Genomic DNA, 19,796 nt, shown 5'->3' on the forward strand with positions numbered 1-19,796 from the left:
CTTTACAGATAAACTGATGGCTCAATATTAGTAAAAGTCTTGCTTAAGTCATTCACCTATTTTTTTAGACACCAGATTTAAACACCAGGCTAGGTGTATTTCATTTTGTTTGTCTGTAGTTCTGTGGCTCTTCCATATTACTTTTCTTCTGCTGATTATTTTTAAATCCTTCCCATTTAAATTTTATGAATGTTTTCTCTGTTTACAGGGAAAATTTTTATATGATTAACTCAGAAAAGCATGAAGTTGCATCTTTAATCTTTTATATCTTCCATACTTGAAATCTATGGTTAAATAGATATTCCCTTACAAATTTCCCTTACAAATAAAAAGTTCAATATATTCTCATTCAGATGAGCAGAGATTTAAAAGTTTTGTTTAAAGTATTATACCTTTGTTAATACTGATTCTTTTTCATTTTTATTGTTGTAGAACTGCAAAAATGCAGACCTTTCGCTCTCGGTCTGTGCATCTCAGTGAGTGGCAGAAGAATTACTTTGCAATTACATCTGGCATGTGTACATCAGGACAGAAGGCAGATGCCTACCGTGCACAGATCCTACGAATTCAGTATGCATGGACAAACTCTGAGATTTCCCAGGCTTGTGCTACCAGACTCTTCAAGAAATATGCAGAGAAATATTCTGCAGTTATTGATTCTGACAATGTTGAAACTGGTCTGAATAACTATGCAGAAAACATTTTAGCTTTAGCAAGATCTCAGCAAGCTGACAGTGACAAGTGGCAGTCTGGATTGTCAATAAATAATGTTTTCAAGATGAGGAATGTGCAGGAGATGATGCAAACTGGCAAAATAGTCAAAGACACTCTTTTGGCACCTTCTGATGCCTCAGTAGTGATTCATAAAGATGTTGTCTTCGATCTTCCTAAATTTGGTGTTTGTAGTGGCTCTGGGGAGAGTGGCCCATTAAATAACTCAGCTCATGGTGCAGACAGGACCCAAAATCTCCCAGAGAAAAGCCTTTTGATTTGCCCTCAGAATGCACCTGTAGCGACTGACATTCCTAAGTTGTGTCCTGCATTCTCAGCGCCTTTTGGTGAACCAGCTGCAGCAAAATTCTATACCACACCATTATTTGGAAATGTCAAAAAGGAAAATAATAGCTCTCCTAAAGCCAACGCAGGACTAAATATGTTCTTATCTAATCAGTCTGTTTTTTCTTCTGATTGTGGAAATCCACAGCAAAGGAAATCTTTGTATAGTTCTGGCAACAGTGATGCATTTCCCACTGTACTACTGAATAAGGCTCTTTGTAAACCAGCAGATAATGGCCAAAGGGAGGAGAACAGCTTGTCTGCTTTCAAAACTGCAAAAGAACAGTTATGGGTAGATCAGCAAAAAAAATACCACCAACCCCAGCGTACAGCAGGGTCTTCATATGGTGGTGTGAAAAAGTCTCTGGGAGCTAGTCGATCCCGAGGAATATTTGCAAAGTTTGTTCCTCCTATACCTAAGCAAGATGGGGGAGATAAGAATGGGGGAATGCAGTGTAGGCCTTATGGCACAGTACCTACAGAACCAGCACATCCAGTTGATGAGCGTCTGAAGAACTTGGAGCCAAAGATGATTGAACTTATTATGAATGAGATTATGGATCATGGACCTCCTGTAAATTGGGAAGATATCGCAGGAGTAGAATTTGCCAAAGCCACTATAAAGGAAATAGTTGTGTGGCCCATGATGAGGCCAGATATCTTTACTGGTTTACGAGGTCCCCCTAAAGGAATTCTGCTCTTTGGTCCTCCTGGGACTGGTAAGACTCTGATTGGCAAGTGCATTGCTAGTCAGTCTGGGGCAACCTTCTTTAGCATCTCTGCTTCCTCCTTGACTTCTAAATGGGTAGGTGAGGGGGAAAAAATGGTCCGTGCATTGTTTGCTGTTGCAAGGTGTCATCAGCCGGCTGTAATATTTATTGATGAAATTGATTCTCTGTTATCTCAAAGGGGAGATGGTGAGCATGAGTCTTCTAGAAGGATAAAAACTGAATTTTTAATTCAGTTAGATGGAGCTACCACATCTTCTGAAGATCGTATTCTGGTAGTGGGAGCAACCAATCGGCCACAAGAAATTGATGAGGCTGCCAGGAGAAGGTTGGTGAAAAGGCTTTATATTCCCCTCCCAGAAGCTTCAGCCAGAAAGCAGATAGTAATTAATCTGATGTCCAAGGAGCAGTGTTGCCTCGGGGAAGAGGAGATTGAGCTGGTTGTACAGCAATCTGATGGGTTCTCAGGAGCTGACATGACACAGTTGTGTAGAGAAGCTTCTCTTGGTCCCATTCGCAGTTTACAAACTGCTGACATTGCCACTATAATGCCAGATCAAGTTCGACCAATAACTTACATTGACTTTGAAAATGCTTTTAGAACTGTGCGACCTAGTGTGTCTTTAAAAGATTTAGAGCTTTATGAAAATTGGAACAAAACTTTTGGTTGTGGAAAATAAATAGGACACTTGAAACTAAAAGATGGTATTTTTGTAGTACAATCTTTTCCACTTTGTAGCATAGGAACTTATTAATTGTACTTTGTATATTCTAAATTCTGTACCTCAAATAAAATAAAATAATAAGCTCAAATTTTACAATTAACTTAGCCTATGTTATTTAAGCTTGATTTTTCTTCCATTATTAACTGATTTGTAGGCTTATTCATATAAAATGTGAATGAACTTTTGTTGTTTCTAGGTCTTCACGATATGTAACTTGGTGAATGGTGAGTTCACATTGAAATTTAAAAATCTCATTTGTGTCTGAGCCTGTATCTGACTTATATACTTTTTTTTTTTTAATATTTATTTACACAAGAACTGGGGCACAGGCCAGAGGCAGGGGAGGGTGAGAGAATTCACCAGAGACAGAGTGGGGAACAGAACAGGCAGACTGACTGAAATACACTGCTGAGGGGAGCAGTGGGCCATATGGGTTTCTCCCTGGCCGGCTGGGAAGTAAACCCGTGCTTTAGAGGCTACGGACAGCTTTACAGCGCTGTGCTCAACCCGCTGCGCCGCTTGGGAGGCCCTTAGATACATCTTTTAGTGAAGAAACTTTCTTGTGAGCAGCATATAATTGATAGTATTGGTTAGAATAATGGTTCACATTTGAAGCAGCTTTGCTTATTGTTTGAATAGATTTAAATCTCACCAAAAGCTAGAGTGAATAGTACCAGTTTTTTGTTTTGGTTTGTAACATCTTACAATTTTTTTTTTAAAGATTGGTTTATTTATACAAGCAGTGGGGTACAGGCCAGAGGTGAGGGAGGGTGAGAGAATTCACCAAAGGCAGAGCAGGGAGCAGAACAGGCAGAAGGACCAAAAGCACTGCTGAGGGGAGCAGTGGGCAAGACAGGAGAGGTCTGCAGCGCCATGTGGGTATCTTCCTGGCTGGCTGGGAATAGAACATTTCTTCCCTTACCAGGTCTAGCTAATAAAACTATGTCCAGAAATAGCAAGGTATAATCTAATAACAGACGTATACATAGAAATGAAAGGTGATGAATGTTGTGTTTTTCCTGGTGGCACAGGCGGTTGAGCCCAGCGCTGTGAAGCTGTCTGCAACCTCTGCAGTGCAGGTTCGATCCCAGCTGGCTGGCAAGAATCCCACGATTCAGACCTCTCCTGTATCTCCCGTTGCTCCCCACAGTAGTGTATTTCAGTCAGTCTGCCTGTCCTGTTCCCCACTCTGTCTCTGGTGAATCCTGTCACCCTCCTGTGCATCTGTCCTGTAAAAATCTTTAAAAAAAAAAAATTAATATTGTTGACACTACTTCACAGTTTCTTTCAAAAATACAGATTTTCAGATTTTTATAATGGACTTTTGTTTTAGTAATACAGATTCATTTTCCCGGTGTTTATATACTGTACATTTCCTTTTGTAGCCAGCTTTTTTCCTTTAAAGTACATCATCATTTCCAATGTTAACACACACTTGTACAACATGTTTGCTTGTGGAACTGTGATTCCATTGTGTGAATGAACTGTCATTTAGCCAGTCTTCTGTTAATGGGTATTTAGGGCTGGACATTAGGTTGTTAACCATTGGTTTACTTGTAAACAAAAATACGTTAAATGCTGTAAATGATCTTAAAAAAAAAAATGTACGTTGCTTGAGTAAAATTCTTGATTCAAATAGTATGCACATTTTTAAAGTTTTGTGGTGTGTGTTCTAAATTGTCCTTCAGAATAGTACTGTTGGGCCTCGCCTGGTGGCGCAGTGGTTGAGCTCTGGGCTGTGAAGCTGCCTGAAGCCTCTGCAGCGCCCGCTCGATCCCCGGCCTCCAGCGAGGGTCCCACATGGTGCAACAGACCTCTCCTGCCGCGTCCGCTGCTCCCCTCAGCAGTGTACTTTGACAGTCTGTCTGTTCTGTTCCCCGCTCTGGCTCTGGTGAATTCTCTCACCCTCCCCGCTTCTGACTGTACCCAGTGCTTGTATAAATAAATATATAAATCTTAAAAAAAAAAAATAGAATAGTAATGTTTGCACAAGCTCCTCTTGTACCATGCCAGCCATGGGCATTCTGCAGTTTTTGCCAGCATTGTTTTTGTAGTCTTTGATTCAACTGATATTTTTTGAATACCAAACAATATACAGGAACTGAAAGTAGAGTGATGAACAATACAGCAAAATCCTTGATATTAAGTAGTTACATTCAAATTCTAATGTTCACTCTTGAGAACAATGCAAATTAGCAAGAAATGGAATTTGAAACTTTCAATTGGTGAATTTAGAGGTTTTTTTTTAAAGATTTATTTATTTATACAAGAACAGGGGTACAGGCCAGATGTGCAGGAGGGTGAGAGGACTCACCAGAGACAGAGAGGGGAACAGAACAGGCAGATGACCGAAATACACTGCTGAGGGGAGCAGCAGGCGAGACAGGAGAGATCTGCCACGTCAAGTGGGATTCTCCCCAGCAGGCCAGGAATTGAAACCACACTGCAGAGACTGCGGACAGCTTCACAGTGCAGTGCTCAACTGCCTGCGCCACCAGGGAGGCCCCAATTTAGAGTGTTTTTATATTGTTTTTATTTTTATTCTTGTCTGCCTTCTATTTTATAAAACCTTTATTTTATAACTTTTTCCCTTTGAAATGTTTAATTGTTACTAGGACTTGGGTGTTAAACATCTTGCCTTTAGTTTTTATATCTTTCAAAACCTTAAAGCATGTCATAGTATTCTTTACTGTTTTTGTCCTTTTCCATTGCTATATAAAAACTTTGTAACCTTGGTCTCCTAGGTATTGGTGTCAAGGAAGTCTGTAATTTTTCTCCCCTGATAGTTATTAATTTACTTTATTGATCACCCCACCCCTTGGATTTAATAATTTCTATAGTTATTTAAACTATCAGCAATTATCCTGTAGGTGTTAGTGACTGAGTTTTACTCAGTCTTATTTTTCATCAGTTTTCCTCAGTAGCAACTTCTGTCATTTCTGATTTGGGGCCCAGTGTCTGCTGCCCACTGAGCTATTTCCCTCTATAGAACTCATTTCAGATTGTGTCGAGGAAAAAGATATAGTTGACTCAGCTCATCTTGGATTTAGTGGAACCCATGTCTCTCTTAAGAGATGAAATGGCAAGGGGTTAAGACGCAACCTATGAAGCAGTTTGCAGCCACTGTGGCACGAGTTCGATCCCCAGCCCGCCAGGGTGCATGGCGCAGCAGACCTCTCCTGACTTGCCCGCTGATCCCCTCAGCAGTGTATTTCCCTCAGTCTGCCTGTTCTGCTCCCCACTCTGGTGAATCCTATCACCTCCCGCACCTCTGGCCTGTACTCTAGTTCTTGTATGCATAAATAAATATTTTTTAAAAAAAGAGATGAAATGGCTCCTGTTATATTCAGTGAGAATCTATAAAGCTGGAAAGAAAAAAACTCTCAGTGAGGGAGTAACTAGACCCTTGTTTCTATATGTTTCACAGGGAAACATTCTTAGTCTTTTGTTATTTGGAGGATGTTTCTGAGGCAGATGAATAGGAAATTTCCTGAAACAGACTTGATATTCTTCTTTGTATGCACAATACTTATTACGAATATTACCTGATTTGCGTGATCACCTTGGATTAAATTCTCTCCTCCCAAGTGTTTGTGCTGCAATGTAACCTTTAAGAGAAGTGAGCACTAACTTGGTTTTTCATATCTTTTTCTTTCTTCATCTCTAATCTTTATCCCTCTTTGACCCTTTCTTACTCATCCCACTAAACATGAGCAGCCTTAGTTGCATTATCATTCTGCTACTTTTTAATTTTTTTTAATTTTGCTTTGTTAATTCATCTGCTTTGTTTCCTTATATTGCTCACATATGTAAAATCATCCTTATTTGTCTTTATCTTTCTGACTTTGTTTCACACAATCCCCTTGAGTTCCTTACATTTCACTGTAAATGGTAGCATTTCATTTTTCCTTATAGCTACTTGTAGTCCATTGTGTATATATGCCACTTCTTTATATAGTCCTTTGTCACTGGTATTTGGGTTGCTTCTATACTTTAGTTATTGTAAATAATGCTACAGTAAACTTTGTGGAACACATAATTGTTCAAGTTGATGATTTCATGTTTTTCAGATAGATAATCCAAAGTGGAATTGCTTGATCACATGATATTTTGATTTTTAGTTTTCTAAGCTACGTATGGACTGCTTTACCCCATCAACAATGAATGAGTATTCCTCTTTCCCACATCCTCTCCAGCACTTCTTTTAGGGTGCCTTCTTGATTATATGCTATTCTCATCAGAGTGAGGTGATACTGTTGTTTTGATTTGAATTTCCCTCACTAAAAGTGGTGGTGATGATCATGTTTTTAATTAACTGTTGACTTGCTGTACATCCTCTGTATATCTGCCTACTTTTCTAATGGATTGCTTGTTTGTTTTTTGGTTGTTAAATTGGATGAGTTTTTTGTATGCGTTGGCTTGGTTATTAACCCATGTCAGTTGTGTGATGTGTGAGTAACTTCTACCATTCAGTAGGATGTCTTTTTAACCTAATATTTTCTTTTCCTTTGTAAAGGTTTTTAATTTGAGGTAGTCCCAAATGTTCAATTTTGCATTTATTTCCCTTGCTGTATTATTTCCCTTGATTCCCCCAAAATTCCCTCTTATCATTGATGTCATGAAATCTATTATCAATTTTTTTCTATGTATTTTATTGTTTCAGGTCTTATAGCTAAGTCTTTAATCCATTTATGAATTTATTTTTGTGCATGGAGTTAAAGCATGATCCAACTTCATTTTTTTACATACAATTGTTTTCTCAGTACCATTTGTTAAAGAGACACTTCTCCATTGATCATATTACTTTGGCTCTTTTATCATAAGTTAGGTTTTGGCATATGTATGGGTTAATTTAATTATTGTTGCTTTATAATGTAGTTTAAAATCAGTTAACATGATAGTTCCATTTTTCTTGGGTTTTCTTAGAATTGCTTTAGCTATTCAGGGTCTTTTACCATTTCATATAAATCGTAATGTTTTTTGTTCTGTTTCCTTGAAGAATACCATTGGAATTTTAATGAAGGTTTCATTAAAAATACATATTTAAACTTAATTTTAATGGAGATTGTATTAAACCTATATATAGTCATTTTGACTATATTTATTCCATGAACATGTAATATCTTTAAGTGTCTTTATGTATTGTTTTATAGTTTTAATAGTGTCCTATAGTTTTCACTATATAAACCATTTTACTAACTCCTTACTTAATCCCCAGGTATTTAATTGTTTTTTATGCAATTGGGAATTGTTTTCTTCCATTTTTTTCTTGTTCATTATTTATGTATAAAATGCAACAGATTCTTGGTGTTAAGTTTGTAATCTGCCACTTACTGTTTCTAGTAGCTTTTTAGTGGCATCTTATGACTTTCTATACATATTATCATATTGTCTGTAATAAGTAGTAGTTTTACTTCTTTTCCAGTCTGGATTCCTTTTATTTCCTGTTGTCTGATTGTGCTAGCTAAAATTTTTAATACTATGTTGAACAGAAGTGATGACAGTGGGTATCCTTTTCTTGTTCCTGATCTTAAAAGGAAAGCTTTCAGTTTTTCACCACTAAGTATTGGCTGTAGACCAGTGATACATGGTTTTTGTTATATATGGACAATTTCTTTCTATTCCCATCATGTTAAGAGTTTTAATCGTGAATGGGTGCTGACTGTTATCAAATGCATTCTCTGCATCTGTTAATATTATCAAATGATTTTTATCATTTGTTGATATAATGTTTTGTTTTAGTTGTGTTTATCTAACCATCCTTTCAACCTTTGGATAAATCCCAGTAGATCATGATGTATAATTCCTATAATGTATTGTTGAATTTGATTTGCTAGTATCTTGTTGAAGGTTTTCAATATTTTATTTATTTATTTATTTTTATTTATTTATACAAGCACTGGGTACAGTCAGAAGTGCGGGAGGGTGAGAGAATTCACCAGAGCCAGAGGGGAGAGCAGAGCAGGCAGAGGGACCAAGGTACACTGCTGAGGGGAGCAGCAGGCGGCAGGAGTGGTCTGTGCGCCATGTGGGACCCTCACCCAGTGGCCAGGGATCGAACTGGAGCTGCAGATGTTGCGGGCAGCTTTGCAACCCAGTGCTCAACCACTGTGCCACTGGGGAGGCCCTCAATATTTTTTTTTTAAATATATTTATGCATACAAGAACTGGGGTGTGGGCCAGAGATGTGGGGGATGAGAGGGTTCCCCAGAGACAGAATGGAGAGAACAGGCAGACCTACTGAAATATGCTGCTGAGGGGAGCAGTTGGCAAGACAGAAGAGGTCTGCTGTGCCATGTGGGTTAGCTCCCTATCTGGGGATTGAATTTACCCCGTGGTGGCTGATGAGAACTTGATAGCACTGAGACTAACCCCTGCGCCACCAGGAAGGCCCAGGTTTTCAATATTTATCAGGGATATTGCTCTGTAGTTTTCTTGTGCTGTCTTTGTCTGATTTTGTAGTAAAGTAATGGTATCATAAAATTTATAGGGAGAATTTCCCCTTGGATTTTTAGAAATACTTTGAGCAGATTGGGTATCAGCTAGTTAAAGGTTTGAAAAAATCGCTTGTAAAGCCTTCTGGCCCTGCACTTTATTTTTTTTTAGTATCCAGAAGGGCAGGTTTATCATAAAAAGGGAGAGAAAAATAAATGACACTTGCTGAGACACAAGTGGGCAGAAAGAGCTGCCCCTGAAAGGGACAATTTTGCTAAAAGAGAGGCCTACAGAGTCACAGGTGGTATCATTGATCTGTAGGATATAAATAACAAAAAAACATACACATGCAAAATACAGAAGGAATAAATCTTGCACTTAAAGAATTCAATGGTTAATAGAAGAGGGGGGAGGAAAGAGGAGCTATATTGATTTTGTATCCAGCTACTTTATTCATTTATAATTTTCAGCATTTTATACTTTCTGTTTGCTTTCGCTTAATATTGCCACCTCAAGGTTACCATTTTGTCCCAGAAGATGCTATTTCTTCTTTTTTCAGTTGTGTGGTATTCCACTGAGTATATATTCCAAAATTTCTCCCTTCATCTGTTCATCTGTTCAAGGGCACTTTGGATTCGATCCATGACTTAGTGACTGTGGACAGTGTGGGATACATGCATCTTTTTGTATTAGTTTTCTTATTTTTGGGACAAATACCTAATAGAGGGATTGCTGGATCACGTGGAATTTATGTTTTTATTTTCTTAAGAAATCTCCATGCCATTTTTCTCCATAGAGGCTGCACCAACTTGCATTCCTACCAACAGTGAATGAGAGTTCCTTTTTAACCATGTCCTCAGCCACATTTATTGTTTCCATTCTCACAGAGTGAGAATGTGGTTTTTTTTTAATTGTTATTTTATTTTTTTTTTTTAGTTTTTTTTATTCATGCATACAAGAACCAGGGTACAGGCCAAATGTATGGGAGGGTAAGAGGATTCACCAGAGATAGAGTGGGGAACAGAACAGGCAGACTGACTGAAACACACTGTGAGGGGAGCAGCAGACGAGATAGGAGACGTTTGCCTGGCCATGTGGGAATCTCCCTAGCCATCCGGGATCCAACCCGTGCTGCAGAGATTGTAGACAGCTTCACAGCACTGTGCTCAACTTGCCTGTGCCATCAGAGTGGCCTGAGAATGTGGTTTTGATTTGCATTTTGCTTATAATAAATGATGTTGAATAGTTTTTCATAGGTCTGTAGTCCATCTGAATATGTCCATTTTTTGAATGGGTTGTCTTATTTTTGTTGGATTTTATAGTAATGTATGTATTTTGGAAATTACCACCTTATCAGATATATGATATGCAAATATTTTTTTCTGCTCTTTCTGGATGGCTTTTCCTAATGATTCTATCAATTTCTTTATTCTTTCACCTGTTTGCTTCTAGTCTATATTTTTGGTTAGTGGTCACCAAGGAGTTTTACCTAACTTATTATGATTTGATTAAGTATATATGCACTACTGCCCACTTTCCAATTTTTTTTTAAGATTTATTCATTTTACACAAGAACTGGGGTACAGGCCAGATGTGCGGGAGGGTGAGAGGATTCACCAGAGACAGAGTCAGGAGCAGAACAGGCAGACTGACAAAATACACTGCTGAGGGGAGCAGCGGGCATGACAGGAGAGGTCTGCTGCGCCACATGGGACCCTTGCAGAGCGCTGCAGTCAACTGCCTGCACCACCAGGGGAGGCCCCACTCTCCAACATTTAACTCTATAGGTTCTGTCCATTTCTTTCTCCCCTTCAGTGTTTTGTTGTAGACTTATGTTTTTGCTCTTGCTTCTGGTCTTATTTGTCCTTTAGTTCAGGATTTTATGTTTAGTTTTTTCTTTTCTTGAGAATAACTTAACATTTCTTGTAGGGCAGGTATGGTGGTGATAAACTCCATTAACTTCTGTTTGTCTGAGAAATCCTTTATTTCACCTTCAAACTTGAATGATAATTTTTCAGGATAAAGTATTCTTGGCTGTCATTTCTTATCTTTCAGGATTGTGAACACTTCCTTTCTATCCTTGGCTGAGAGTGCCTGGGGTGAAATCTAAGAAATGCCTAATTTTTTTTCTTCTAAATTATTTCCTTTTCCCTTCTTGTAAAATTTTTTCTTTATCTTTGATTTTTTTTTTAAAGATTTATTTTGGCATATAACAACTGGGGTACAGACCAGAGGTGTGATGGGGGAGTAAGAGGATTTACCAGAGAGAGAGAGGAACAAAAAGGCAGATGTACTGAAATGCATTGCTGAGGGGAGCAGCAGGCGAGACAGGAGAGGTCTGCTGTGCCATGTGGGTTGCTTCCTGGCCGGCCAGGGATTGAACTCGTGCTGTAGTGGCTGGCGATAGCTTGATAGCACTGTCTTTAACCCCTGTGCCATAAGGGAGACCCTGTCTTTGATTTTTGATAATTTAACGGTCTTGGTGTATATTGTTTTGAATTTAGCAATTTGGGTATTCTTTCTGCTTCATGGACACCCATACGTAATTGATTCATTATATTTGGGAAATTCTCAGTTATTATTTCTTTGATTAGGGCCTTTGCTCCCTCTCTCTTCATCCAGAATGCCCATTATCCTTCTGTTTCATCTTCTAATTGAGCCTGATATTTCCCAGACTCAATGAGTTTCCCCTTTTCTTTCCTGTGTTTTGATTCTTTTTCTCATTAGGTGATATGTACATTTGAGTCTTCTATTTCTAAAGTTCTAGTATTTTAATTTTATTCAAAATGCTTGTATTCATTTTGTTTCATTCAGAGTCTCTTTGTATTCTTTTAATATTTTGAGTTGCTTTTGTGAAGAACTCTTTGTTCGTGATACTCATTTTATTTATTTTTTTTTTGCGCAGAAGAACTGGGATGTAGGCCAGGGTGCGGGGGTGAGAGGATTCACCAGAGTCAGAGTGGGGAGCAGAACAGGTGAATCTACTGAAATACCCTGCTGAGGAGAGCAGCAGGCAAGACAGGAGAGGTCTGCTGCACCAGGTGGGTCAGCTCCCTGGCCAGGGGTGGAACTCAGGCCATAGCAGTGTTGGCTCTGAGACTTAACCCCTAGGCCACCAGGGAGGCCCTGTTCTTGATACTCTTTCTAAGATTTTGCACCTGTGTATCTGCCTTTGACCGACCTTCCAGTAGCTCATTTTGCAGTTTTAATATTGTTGTTTTGAAGTCTTTGTCTTATGGGTCCTGTATTTCTGTATCCTTTATATGTTGTGTCAGAACTTCTGTTTCATTTTGCTTTTCTGTCTTGTATTCACATGGTCTTTGCTTCCTCCTCTGTGTTACCTCACTTCATTTGTTGTTGGGCACTGCAGATTTAGTTATATTTGTTTCCTTTCTTAGTTTACCTTGGTATAAGGTCGGGGCAGGAGAGGAGTCTGGGGCTTACAAACAACATCTCAATTGACCAGCATCTTGTTCACCTCTGTCCCCTATCCTGGCTCTACACAGCAAGCTCTGTTCAGTGCTTTAGTTGTCTCAACTTCCTATTCTTCCTGCTGTTCCTTTTTGCTGTGGATAGTGATCTACAAAGCTTGAATTTCTCTGTGAGGGAAACTATTGTAGTTCTGGTCCACAAGATTCACATTTAGGAATTCAGTGGGAACCAGCAGGTTGTGGTGCCCTGTTGTTTGGCTATGGCCAGAAGCAATCACTATGACTATTCAATTTAGCACTTTCATATTTTCTCTATTGTGTTTCTGCTTTTGATCTATTGTTTTTTTCTTTTTTTTTAATTTAATTTTTTTTAAGCATTCTTGTTCTGTCAAAAAACAAAACAAAACAGCTTTTTCAAAATAAAAATCCTTAAAATGACCAAATTGTGGAATGAAAAAAAAACTGAAAGCAAACTAGTGATATGGAAGAATAAGTTGTGGAACTATTTCAGAAACTTAAGCAGAAATATGAAGAGGTGGGAAAGACTTGTACAGTATGAAAGACAGAATCCAGAAAATTAATATTCATAAAAGGAGAGAGGAGACAATAGTCACATTTTAAGAGCAGATAATTTTCCTTAGCTAAATACAAGATAATTCATATAGAAAATTTGGCCACTGAGTGGACAAATTTGCAAGAATTGAGGATAGGGAAGAAATACAGAAAAATATTTTCTGTTTCTCTGGAGAAACAGAACCAATAGGATATATATAGATATACATGAAATTTCTTATTATTTTCTCACGTGTTTATAGAAGCTAGGAAGTTCCATCGTCTGCCTTCTGCAAGCTGAAGACCTAGGAAAGTCATTGGTGTCATATAGTCTGAGCCTGAGAGCCTGAAAGTCAGGAAGTGGATGACCTAAGTGCTAGTACCTGGAAGCTGAAGAACCAGTAGTGCTGAAGTCCAAGAGCAGGAAAAGGGGTATTTCAGTTCAAGCAGAGAGGGAATTTGTCTTTATCCAATTTTGTTTTTGTTCTGAACATGCCACAGGGAATGGGGTGATGCCCACATATTGGTAAGAGTGATCTTCAGTCTCCTTTTTCAAATGCTAATGCTTCTTCTAGAAGCACCCCCAGAGACACACCCAGCAATAAGGTTTTACTGATAGTCATGTCCAAATGACATGTGAAATTAACCATCACTCTCAATGAAGTAAAATTTCAGAGCTTGGGAATCTGAAGAAATATCAAATAGTTAACTTACAAAGGGTTAAAGGAATGTCACTAAAGTGGCAGATAACACTAAATGCTAGAAAATAATAGGACTGTTCACAAAGTTCTGGGGACAAATATTTTGAGGTTAGAATTAGAGACATAGACTGTTAAGTGTGGGGCTAATACAACATTATTTATATGTAAGAGATCCAAAAGTGATCACATATTCTGATGAGAAAAGGGGCTTGGGGATCCTCAAAGATGACTTAGGCAAAATGAAAAATGAATCAGGATAGAGAAGTCAACCAAAAAAAAAGAAGCACAGGATATAAACTAATATCTGTGAATAAAGGACCCAGTAAACCATCTGACTAAAGTTTAACATAAAACTAAAAATTTACTGAAATAAAATCATTACATTAAAAATAATCCAAGACTTGGGCCTTCCCTGGTGGTGCAGACGGTTGAGCACAGCACTGTGAATATGTCCGCAGCCTTTGCAGTGCAGGTTCAATCCTGACTGGCTGGCAAGGGTCCCACATGGCATGGCAGACCTCTCCTGTCTCACCTGCTGCTCCCCTTAGCAATGTATTTCGTCAGACTGCCTGTTCTGTTCCCCGCTCTGTCTCTGGTGAATCCTCTCACCCTCCTACGCATCTGGCCTGTACCCTGCTTCTTGTATAAATAAATAAGTCTTTAAAAAAAATATATGTATACATATATATATACATATATATACACATATATATTTATGTGTGTGTGTATGTGTATATATTTATGTGTGTGTGTATATATTTATATATATATATATATAAAATCCAAGACTTAAAATCCATATGGTTTCAACAAATGGGTGAGGGGAAAGAAAAAACACCTTTTTTTTTTTTTTATTGTGTGTTTTGCTTGAGAGACTTCGGTGTATTTTCTGGTTAAATCTAAATGTTGAAAATATCTAGGTTTGGAAGAAGGACTGGGAGTGTTGTGGTGAAAAGGTGGCCCTCATGACAGGTGACTGACATCAGGGCACAGACATGGTGGACTAGGAGGTAAGGGTGGAATAGACTCCAGCACAGGGCAGCCAAGGTCCGAGGGGAACGGAAAGGTAAAGTGGGGCATCTTTGGGGTCTCTTCTTAAACCATGTCCTTTATCCATTAAGCATTTACAAGAGGGAAGGAAAACAGGGTCACATTTCTTGGAAATTCTAATGCTACTCTTCAGATAAGAGTATTAAAAGGAAAAAAAATCAGGATTTTAGAACAATATATCTAGAATATAGGAAGATGTTTAGAGTTAGGTTGTTTTAAATTACTAAACTTTGAGTATTTAGAAGCTAGAAATAATACAGTACCAAAGCTTCAATCCAGTAAGTAACTTAGCCACTGCTCCCACTATTGGGCCATACTATAAATTTGGAACCTATGCTTATAATTAAATAAGGACACCTATTGTTTTGTCAGGAAAATTATCTCAGTACCCATTTGTCTCTAAGAAAGGAAACTTTATTCTGTGTTTTCAGTCACTGAAAAATCTTGGAACAATCATAGCTGTTTCAAGGACTCAATGAGAAAGGCATTCTAACAAAATGATAACTGACATACTACCTCAGCAGGATGAACTCAGTAAAGAGAACAGCCAAGGAACATGGGGAGTAAAAGGCACCTCCTCTAAATGACAGCCAGGAGACCCACCAAGAAGCATTACCCTTCCTACAGTCTCTACTCCTAGCTCATGCAAACTTTTTCTCCTCTGCAATCAGATTTTCACCACTTTTATATCTCTTGAGTGGGTCAGGACATGTAGAATAGGGTTTTTCTGTGTGTGTGTGTGTGTGTGTGTGTGTATTTGCACATATATAAAATACATAGTAAGAGTTGGTCTCCACTCAGAATAGGGCAAAATAGATTTGGTTCACTTTCCACCCTAAACACAACTAAAACAAAATACTAGTTTAAGGGAAGACCTAGAGGCTCAACAACAGACTGAGAACTTTCCTGAAGGTTTTTCACTTAGGTTTTTAAAAACTAAGTAGATATGTGTGTTTCACTAATGGTGAGAGAGTGCCAACCTCTGATATTCAGTGGGAATAAAAAAAGCTGCACAATGATTCCTACATACCTATATGGAAGCAAAGGAATGCAAACAAACTCTAGAAGCGTGTATAAGGGTAATTGGGAGAGTTCATTTGGGAGAGGATAGAGAATGTCCACATTTGACTTTACACACATAGGTGTTTTGTTTACAACAATAATGTACTATTTTTGTAATCAAACTCAAATAGTATTTTAAAATTATTGGACATACCTTTCTTGAATTATTCAACAGTGGGCTTTTTTTATTAAAAAATTTTAGGAGCCTTTAGGTTTTTTAGAAAGGGAGAGACAAGAGTAAGGCTTGAAAACCAATATTTTAAATTCCTCTTAGAAAATATGCATTTCATATGAAAAATGGAGCTGCAAAGATGATGACCAGACAGAAAATAAATCTTTAAAAAAACAGTGGAAAGTCTCATATGTTTTGCACATATATAAGATTGTATTTAGAGTAAATCAGAATCAGAATCCATAGCAAATAGTTATTCATCCAACTCCAAATTGAGCAAAGCTATCAAAATTACTTTAAAAACTATCCGTGAGTCAAATGGAGATTTCATCTGCATGTTAAGAAACTGAATGCTGAGAAGCCCATTTTACAAAGGAATCTTTGAGCAAGCAACATATATGCATAACATTACATCTGTGACTATGGAAGTGGATAAATTCTATTTTATTGGAGTTTCAGGTATAGATAGTGTTGAACTCTCACATCTGGAAGAAATGGCATGGCCACACATGTTTCTGACCCAGTGGAACACCACAACCCCAAATATATGATAAGCTTCTGGAGACATAATTTCACAAAATACAGAAAATTGCTGTAAAACTAGGGCATGATTGCAATTTAAGGGAAATGGTGCAGATAAATCTATTTTAATGGATAAGCTTACTAGATGCAAAATAAATATGTCAACACTTCATTATTTATTCCTTTCAAGCAATCTAAATTAGAATGGAAAATGCACACACTATCCAATCTGCAACTGTACACATAGAAATGAAAAAAATCCAAAACCTTTGTTTTTCCTAAGCCATTTTAGTACCTTGGAAAAACTTAATCCTACTGCACAATTAATTCCAAAAGCTCTTTTTCTTTCAATTCCACTACACAATCTATTATAGACCTTTTATGTGTCACACAGTTACCTAGGTTTCGAGTTGCTCATTATTGAATACAGTTCATAAATTCACTTTTGATCAAATGATTCTCTTTGGAAACTAAGGGTATTTTTATTCAGGAAAAAAATAGTGTAGTGAAATGACAAAGAGAATCTCCTGGCATTGCTGCCAGACAAAAGGGAAAAATTGGTGATGAGTCCAACCTAAGTATCTTCCAAAGACTGTAATAGCTTCTAGCTTGGTAACTCTTGGTAAATTGAGCAATGTTATTAAGCAAGGATCAAGGCTGGTCTTTCTTGCATTCTACACAGTAGATAAATTAAGAAGGGGAACCAAAAGTTAAAGTAAACTTCTGTTACTTAAGACTCTCTTGAAACAACCCAAGTTTAGAAATCAAGTTGTAGTTATGTCACTGGACATGGGAGATGATCTGGGGGTCCCTACTGCATTGCCCCAACACAAGTCAACTATTTGCTGCTCTGCCCATCAGAAATCAGAGGGAATAAGTGAGGGATCCTGCTTCCAAACCAGGAAAAGACTTTTGAGATATTCTGGTCAAGATTGAAAAGAGTACTCCACAGACATTGGGAAGACAGGAATGAAGTTAAAGCAAGAAAGAGAGCTCCAGGGAGACCTCTCTGGGTGTTGGGGCTAGGAGTCTATGTAGGTTTTAAGACTGGGGTTTGAGAACAAAGGAATTAAACTTTATTGGCTGAGAAAGCAAGGAAAGTAGACTTGGCTGAAGTCCATTTATTGTTGCAACTTGTGTGAGCACATACCAGTGGCAGCATGGTGGTCAAGCGGGCCTCCTGGCCATCTCCAAGGTTAACAGAACATTGTCTGGAGGCTACCCAAATCTCCAGTTTGAACCTGTCTCATCTCAAGGTCTGTGACTCTTTTCTTCTGTAACTCCTTTCCCCCCCGCCCCCCTTAGCAGCCAATTTAGAGATATTTTAGGAATGTCCAGACTGTGGGAAAATTAGTAATGAACACAATGGGACAAAAAAATGTATGGCAGCAATTGTACAGATCTAGAGTCACTTGGTTTTTCTGTCCTTGAGTTCTGTCCTGCCTTTGCCCTGGGGCCCTTGGTATCTCAAGTATGTATTCTAAAAACTGGGAAATTCAACATAATATGTCCTTTATTGGTTTAGTATATGTTAATTTATGTAAAACATATACACATTTTATAATGTTCTAGAGAAAATACATTTTTAAAAGGCAAAGAGTTTCCCTGTTATATCAATATATAATGCTATCAGCTTAAGATAAGTGAACAGGAGCTAAGGAGCTAAGATTAATTTTCAACTTTAAACAGGAGAAAAATATATTAAACAGACAAAGCTGAGTTTATAATGAAAAAATCCACTGCATTTTCTAAGGTAACCATAAACGTATGTATAGGCCCAAGGTCCAAAAATAAAACAACTAAAATGGGTTCTTTTGAGTAAAAAACTTTGAAGAAAAAAATTGTAGGTACTAGAATTTAAGAATGTTTGTTTTACTTGTCCCTTCATGTTCCCTAGTTTTCATTTTTCATGAGGATGATGGTCTGAAAGATCATTATAAGGAGGATATATATATATATATATATATACACATATATATATATACACACACATATATATACATATGTATACATATATATATATATTTTTTTTTAATGTTAGGGAAACAATACACCCTGAAATATCTTCCCTGCACTTTTTCTTCCTTTCTTTATATTTTTTTCAGGTGTTATTGGAAGCTTGTTGATTAATATTTGTAGAAAGATAGTGCTTTAATATTGCTTTTAAAGAAACATCAGAAACTCAGAGAAATCCCCTTTGCAATCAGTTTACCTTGAGACTAGTGTTATTTTCCATTTGGATCCTATGGTAAATTCCTGACTGGCATTCCTCTTTCAGATTCTTCTAATTACAACCATTAACACAATCTTAACTGTAAAAAATGTCTTTATGTATACAGTGAATTTAATTATTAAAATTTATGCTCATGAAAAAATATTTGGAAAGTATATAATGTGGAAGGGAGAGTGAAATGTATGTAATTTGGTATATTCCTTTCTAGGTCATTCTTTCCAGGAGAAACAGCTAGAATTAGGCTACACTTACAATTACCATTAAAAATAAACACTAATCTGTAAGTAGAACTCCAGTGTCCTATAAACTCTTCAGGGCTGCATATTGTCCCACTGAATGTGGTATCAGGCTTTACTTAATAGTTCCAAATGTCTCTAACTGCCATGTTGAGAAAATTGCAGAGAATTGTATGGACTTGCGAGAAATGAGACTGATGGTCTTGGCAAGAGACCTGGAAATGCATTTTCTTCACCAAATAGGTAACTGGGAAATGTAAAGTGTTTTCTATGACTAATGCGCCACCGGGTCCCACTCCAAATCCCTGGCCAATGCCTGCATTTTAGCAAGATCTTTAGGAGACTTAAAGTCACACTGAGAAGCTCTGGCTTCGTGAAGCAGAAGAAATTAGGTAATTGAATGATGTTGAGCAACATTTTAAAACAGTATAAATAGCCAATTTTGAATATGATGCTATACGTCATTTCCAGAGATAACTTTGCTCACCAATAGATAAGACTTGATTTAAGAAATGTATTTTGACTCCCTTACCCATTGACACCTAGAAAAACTGAGATAAAGACCATCTTCATACTGCCCACTTTCACATAGAGGGAAGGTGCACTTGGCGGTGTGGTAGGTGGTGGAGGCAGACTACCCAGATGTGCCTTTGTGTGTCCCTCTTTGTGCGAGCAGTGTGACATGTGAATATTTATGCATTTATTCTAGTAACTAATGTATAGATTCTGTCAGATTCTCTGCATGGATGACTATGTTGTCTACAAATAATCCTTTTCAATCTGGTTGCATTTTTTTTTTTCTTGTAATAGTGCACTGGTTATAACCATTTACTCAATTTGAGTAGAAGTGAGAGCACCTGCATGGCGAGAGCACCAAAGGGTGTCTTGCTCTC

At 37.7% G+C, this 19,796-nt stretch overlaps 1 protein-coding gene across 1 annotated transcript; it reads left to right on the forward strand.

Annotated features, from left to right (window-relative positions):
* Positions 1-442: 442 nt before the first annotated feature.
* FIGNL1 (fidgetin like 1) lies at positions 443-2,464 on the forward strand (the record flags this gene model as incomplete). The annotated part of the gene is made up of 1 exon (XM_084247887.1): positions 443-2,464. One exon carries the CDS (start codon positions 443-445, stop codon positions 2,462-2,464), a length of 2,022 nt encoding a protein of 673 aa, XP_084104013.1.
* Between the last annotated feature and the right edge of the window lie 17,332 nt (positions 2,465-19,796).

The sequence above is a fragment of the Talpa europaea genome, assembly GCF_964194135.1.
Source record: "Talpa europaea genome assembly, chromosome: 11".
In the NCBI taxonomy this organism is placed as follows: Eukaryota; Metazoa; Chordata; class Mammalia; order Eulipotyphla; family Talpidae; genus Talpa; species Talpa europaea.